This window comes from Merops nubicus, unplaced genomic scaffold (genome assembly GCF_000691845.1).
Source record: "Merops nubicus isolate BGI_N331 unplaced genomic scaffold, ASM69184v1 scaffold42152, whole genome shotgun sequence".
Taxonomy (NCBI): Eukaryota; Metazoa; Chordata; class Aves; order Coraciiformes; family Meropidae; genus Merops; species Merops nubicus.
The window spans coordinates 9,088-14,685 of NW_008596344.1; the positions used below are offsets into that span (position 1 = coordinate 9,088).

Here is a 5,598-nt window from a genome sequence, read left to right on the forward strand (position 1 = left end):
TAGGGCAGGCGAGGAGGAGGCGGGAAGGGAGCGATGGTCCCTCAGCCCCAGTGTTCCGAGCCAGTCGGAAGCGCACAGCTCTTCTTTAAATACTGGCTCTTTTGAAAAATAACTTTTCTCAGTGAACCCTGGCAGCTGCAGGCCAAGAGTGAAGCAGGCAGGTGTGTGATTGGAGGCAGCCTCCAAGCTGGGTGCCTGCCAACAGCAACCACAAGGCAGCTCTTGACTTCCCCCATGCTCAAAGGGATCATTGTGTAGGGGGGGAGAGAGAAAAAGAGAGGCAGGTTGGGCCTTTTAAAACCCACAGTGACACGGAGAGGAGGGGGAGGGAGTCAGATGCCACAGCACGCCCGGGACACACATCCCTGGAGCTGGGATGAGCCCTCTCACGTGTCTCAGAAGGCAGGAGACATCCTCTGCCTTGGGGGAGCAGCACACCCGGCACCCTCAGGACAAACCTGGCTCACGTCTGTGAAGTTTCCATGCCCCAAACAGCCATTGCTGCCGCTGCCAAAAGTCATGATTATCCCCCTGTCTGGAAAAGCAGAAAGTAAGTCGTGTCACTGGCACCCATGAGGCCCTGCAAGGCACACACAGCCTGTGGGGCTGGCTGTGGTTCCTGGACCCACTCTGACCCATAACTTGCTGTGGGGGACAGAAGCATTCAGTGAACTTCCAGAGAGCAGAGCAGCGGCCTCCATCTGCTGTGACAACTCTCCAAACAAACAGCAGATGATAGGAGAGCCCTGAGATAACATTATTGCAGCTGTGTACGTAGGAGCTGCTAATTCCATGGTCTGTCAAGGTGTTAAATACACAGAGGCACCCACTGAGCAGAAGGGTGGCAGGAAACGCCATGCAGAGGTAAGACAAACCCATGCCTCTGAAGTTTGCCAGTTGCATAACTGTCATTTGCTGCCCTGATCCCCAGCAGAAGTACAAACAGGGCTCCCAGAGGACCACTGGGAGGGCTTGGCTCCACAAACACGGCCTGGAGCTGGTGGGTGTGTGTGATTTCTGTCCCAAACCTGACGTTCCATGAGAGGCCACAGAGGCCTTCGTGTCAGCCCAGCCCAGCGTGTCTCTCAGGTTCCCCTCTGAGCAGGCTCCTTGGGCAGTCACGCTGCATTCACAAGCCAGCTGCCGTGCAGAGGGGTCTGGGACTCAGCCAGGCAAAGGCAGGAGGCAGCAGCTCACCTGTGAGGCAGGCTGTGAAGAGGTCACCGCAGGACACGTGTTTGATGGTTACACCAGACTGGCCCTCCAGAAAGCGGGACACAAACTGAGGCTGGAGCTGCTCGGTGGCTCCCGGGAGGGAAGGGCCTCCTGCAGCACCCATCGGGGGAGCCTGGTGGGGAGAATCCGTGTCAGAGCTGGCTGAAGAACTCAGATGAGCCCCTTCCCCCAGGCTGAGCAGGGTTACCCACACGCTGGACCAGACAGTGGTCCTGGGGGCTGCAGTGCCAGGGCCTGTGCAGCGAGCACAAACGTCTCCTCCTCAGAAACTGCACATCCGAGGCTCCCGCAGCCACCCCCTGCCCCAGGCGCCCTGTCCCTCACCTCCCACAGGATGAGCCGCCCTGATTTGGTGACCCCGGCCTTCTGAGTCCTGCCAGCAGACACCTGCACCACCTCAGTGTTCAGCATGGGCAGGCGCAGGGGGGTGGTGATCCCACTGCCCCAGGTGTAGATGGATGACAGTGGAGGAGGGATCCCTGTCCTGGCTGAACCACCTCGAACACCTACGGGTCAAAGAGAAATCATCCAACACAGACCCCTGACTCTTCTCCCACAGGAAAAGAAACTACACCAGCCAGTCTGGGTGCCAGCAGAGCCAGCCCAGCACCAGTCCAAGGCTAGCCAGGGGCTGCTGGGGAGATCCCAGCCAAGGCTGACAGAAGCACATGGGAACAGCTCCTTGCATTTCATCCCATAAGTGAGGGAAGTGGCACCACAACGGTTCTAGCTAATTGTTACCAGGACATAGCCCTGCCCAAGGACATTCCCTCAGCACCCCTGCCTGGTTCCCAGCCTTTCCTGGGAACAGCAGAAACTACTTGATCCAAGGCTTCAAAACCAAGAAGAGGCAGCTGGAGGAACAACACTGCTGGGTCCTCAGAGCCGAGGTGCTCGTGGACTCCTCCAGGGCTCGGAGAAGGTGATGTCTCTTAACTTCCTCTCTACAGAAGCTCAAGTGCCTCTCTGGCCCCCTGTCATCCAAAGGGAAGGGTCCTTCCAAACAGAGCTGTGTTGAACACACGGAGCCAGGACTCACCCCTCGGCCTGGCGCTGCTCACTCGTCCCCCTGTCCGGCTGTGGGTCACTGCTGGCCCCGAAGCCAAGGGTTTCTCAGGCCTGCCAAACCAAAATCCAGTTCTTAATGTCAGCTCAGCCCCAGAGATCCTGCAGAGTCCTGGATCACAGAAGGTCTGGGCAGAACTACAGTGTAAGCCACAGCTGAAGAGCTCACAGAATTGCCTTGGTAGGTGCTTTAAACCACCTGAGAGAGGGGAGCTAGTGGCAGTTTGCTTCCCCCTGAGCTCACAGTTCTCTGTTCACTGTTACTGAGATGACAAGCCCACACTTGCCACGGCACCTGCTGTGGCCACAAGCCACCAGGCCAGGCTCAGCCTACAGCAGCTGTACGTTGGGTAACACAGGAGAGCTGCCTGGGGACAACACTCTCTTCAGAGCTCCCAACAGTGACAGTGAGCTGGTCACACCTGCTGTGGGCTGTGGCAGCCCCTCCCAAGGGACACTAAGGCAGCAACACCACTTGCCTTCTCATTTTGACACTGCCCACATCAGTGTAGAGATTCAGAAGGGGCCGAATGCAGATGGCCTGGGCCATGATCTCATTCAGCTGTGGCCGCTTGGAAGGATCCAGGTTGAGCATGCTGAGGATGAGCTGGCGCAGGTCGGGGCTGTACCTGTCCGATATCGGGGCAAACGTCCCGCTCATGATCTTCAGTACTAAGGCAGGAAGGTTCTGGGGAGAACACAACAGGCAGACATACAGTGGCTGGGTGGTCAGAGGTGAGACCAAGGAGCAAGAAGTTCTCAGCACTGCCCACTGCCTTCACACCTCCAGGCTCAGTGAGAAGAGGGATCCCAGGACACATTTTCACCTCTGCAAGGGGCCAGTCTCCCTGTGCCACATCCAGACCACATCCCCCTTACCGCAGCTTCGAAAGCCCTCTTGAGGCTGGCGAGTTCATACAGCACACAGCCCAAAGCCCAGATATCACTCTTCTGGTTGTAAGGCTTCCCTTCACAGAGCTCTGGGGAGATGTAGCACGGAGTTCCCACAACCTAGAAGAGACAATGACATTTACCACAGCGTTGGGTAACTGGGGCAGAGAGGCAGAAAGAAAAAGGCTCAGTTTAGAACCCAGGGCACAGGCTGGCTACATCACCACCAACCTAAGCTTAGTGGAGCTGGGCTTTTGTTCCCTGGTGTCAACCTCTGCCTGACAATCTCAGTAAAAAAAAACAGAATTTTTTCAGGTGACCTCCCTTGCACACAGAGAGATTACCTCTAATTTGGTTCCTATCCACTTGAGAGAGTCAAAGCCCAAAGCAATGAGCATGATATAAACGTCTAGTCAGATTAGACCAGGTAGGGAATGATCCTCAGGTCTGAAGCAGAGAAAGGAGATTAAGACAAGGCAGGATGGTGGGGCAGAGGCAGGAATTCAGTTGCCAAGTATGTGTCAGACAAGCCTGCAAACACTACCCCTCCCACTGTGACAGTGAGAGGAACCCTCACCAGCGGGCCCGGACCCCACATCCTCTCCCAGGCTTGGTCAGGCAGGTCTTCCTCACCTTTCAGCAGCTCACAGAGCTGCAACAAACTTGGGCAAGAAGCCATCAGCCTGTGTAAACTCCAAGGAGGAAAGCAGCCCTGCAGCACACGGATGTGTGTGCTACAACTGCCCAACATCCGACCCCGCTGCCTCCAGCAGCTGCCAAGGGAAAGCCCAGAGTTTCCAGCCCCCTGCCACGGTGGCAAGTGGTTCCCCTGCAAAGCCAGGTCACCCACCGTGTAGGCTTTACTCTTGCTGCTCAAGATTTTGGAGATGCCAAAGTCTCCAATCTTGACAATCATGCGATGCTTGTCCAAGAGGATGTTCTGAGTCTTCAGGTCGCGGTGCAGGATCTGCTTGGTGTGCACGTGGTGGAGAGCCAGGAGGATCTGCACGAAGAAGTGCAGGATGGTGTCCTCATCCAGCAAGGAGTTGCAGCGTTTATGGATAAACTCGGCCAGCGTGCCCCCTGCAATGGACAACACAGAGCCCTGGGCAAGGGCGGCTGTGCAGGGCAGCACAGACCCCACCACAGAGCCAGGGCAGTTAGCCACAGCAGCTGAGCAAGCCAAGCACACCAGAAAACCCACACCCTGCTGGGACAGGCAGCACATCCCCCAGTGCTCCTGAGACCACGTGGAGAACAATGGCAGCCCAGCTGGTGGGATGAAGAAACAGCGAGAAATTACTGTTGACATATTCTCAAAAGCAGCAGGAAGAGAAATGCTAAAATTACAGCTCTTGGAAGAGGACATAAACCTCTATGGCAGAACAAGATAAGCCTGTTCTGCAAAAGAGAATTCTTGCCGTCCAAGAGGCTGCGTGGCACAGAGAGGCTCCTGTTGAGAAGGGGAGGTCCAGCTTCAGGGCTCATGGACAACCTTTAACAAGCAAATGTTGATTTCATCTTCAACTCCACAGCAAATCTCATTAGAAATCACAACTTCCCACGCAGAGCTGAGGGACCAACAGCATGGCTGAGAGTTGACACATGCAAGTGTATGTGAAATGCAAGCCCAGGACAGAAGGCAGCACACTTATTAGCAACAGAGGTGTTAGAAACCTCTGGTTTGGATATGACTGGCAGGTGTGAGGCACAGAATCACAAAATGGTTGACATCAGACATCTCATCCAAGCCTCTGCTCAAGTTGGGCATTGCCCAGGACCATGACCTGTATTTTTAATATCTCCAAGTACAGTGACACTACAGCTTCTCTGGGCAACCTGTGCCAGTGTCTGGTCATTTGCCTCACCAAGTCACTTGGTGTCAACCAGGACCCCAAGATCATTTTCTACCAAAATGTCTGTTCAAGAGAGACCTGTCTTGACTCTGTGGGGGTACAGAGCACAGGATCTTTACAAGGAGCACAACACGGAGCTACAGCAGCTCAACCCCAGGAGAGCTGAGGGCTTCACATCCCCTGGGCCTGCTGAGGAACCAGGTGCTGGGGGAGATCAGGGCCCACCTGGGGCATACTCCATGGCGATCATGAGTGCCTTGTCCTCCAGGAAGTTCTCGTAGTACTCGATGACGTTGGGGTGGCTGAGCAGCTTGAGGACCTGGCACTCGTTCTGTGCCGCCAGCCGCTCGTCCTTGCTCATCTGCTCCACGGGGATCTGCTTCAGGATCACCAGCTTCTGGTCGGCCTTGCGCAGACACAGGTGCACGATGCTGCGGGGACGGGGAGAGGGCCCGGCCATCACCCCGGGGTGCCACGCGGCCCCTGCCCCCTCTGTTGCCACGGTAACAGGCCCCGCAATCCCCCTCCCGGGGGGGGTGTCACACACCCC

At 56.1% G+C, this 5,598-nt stretch overlaps 1 protein-coding gene across 1 annotated transcript in view; it reads right to left on the minus strand.

The window, feature by feature from the left end:
- The window catches only part of NEK8 (NIMA-related kinase 8), a 9,754-nt gene extending 4,230 nt beyond the window's left edge, over positions 1–5,524 (minus strand). Inside the window, exons 1-8 of the mRNA XM_008936341.1 lie at positions 5,274–5,524; positions 4,043–4,275; positions 3,181–3,312; positions 2,781–2,989; positions 2,276–2,355; positions 1,561–1,742; positions 1,198–1,348; positions 459–535 (exon numbers count right to left, since the gene is read on the minus strand). Coding sequence (XP_008934589.1) covers positions 459–535; positions 1,198–1,348; positions 1,561–1,742; positions 2,276–2,355; positions 2,781–2,989; positions 3,181–3,312; positions 4,043–4,275; positions 5,274–5,508 — 1,299 coding nt within the window. The 5' untranslated portion in view covers positions 5,509–5,524. The remainder of the gene's footprint in view (positions 1–458; positions 536–1,197; positions 1,349–1,560; positions 1,743–2,275; positions 2,356–2,780; positions 2,990–3,180; positions 3,313–4,042; positions 4,276–5,273) is intronic.
- Positions 5,525–5,598: the final 74 nt, after the last annotated feature.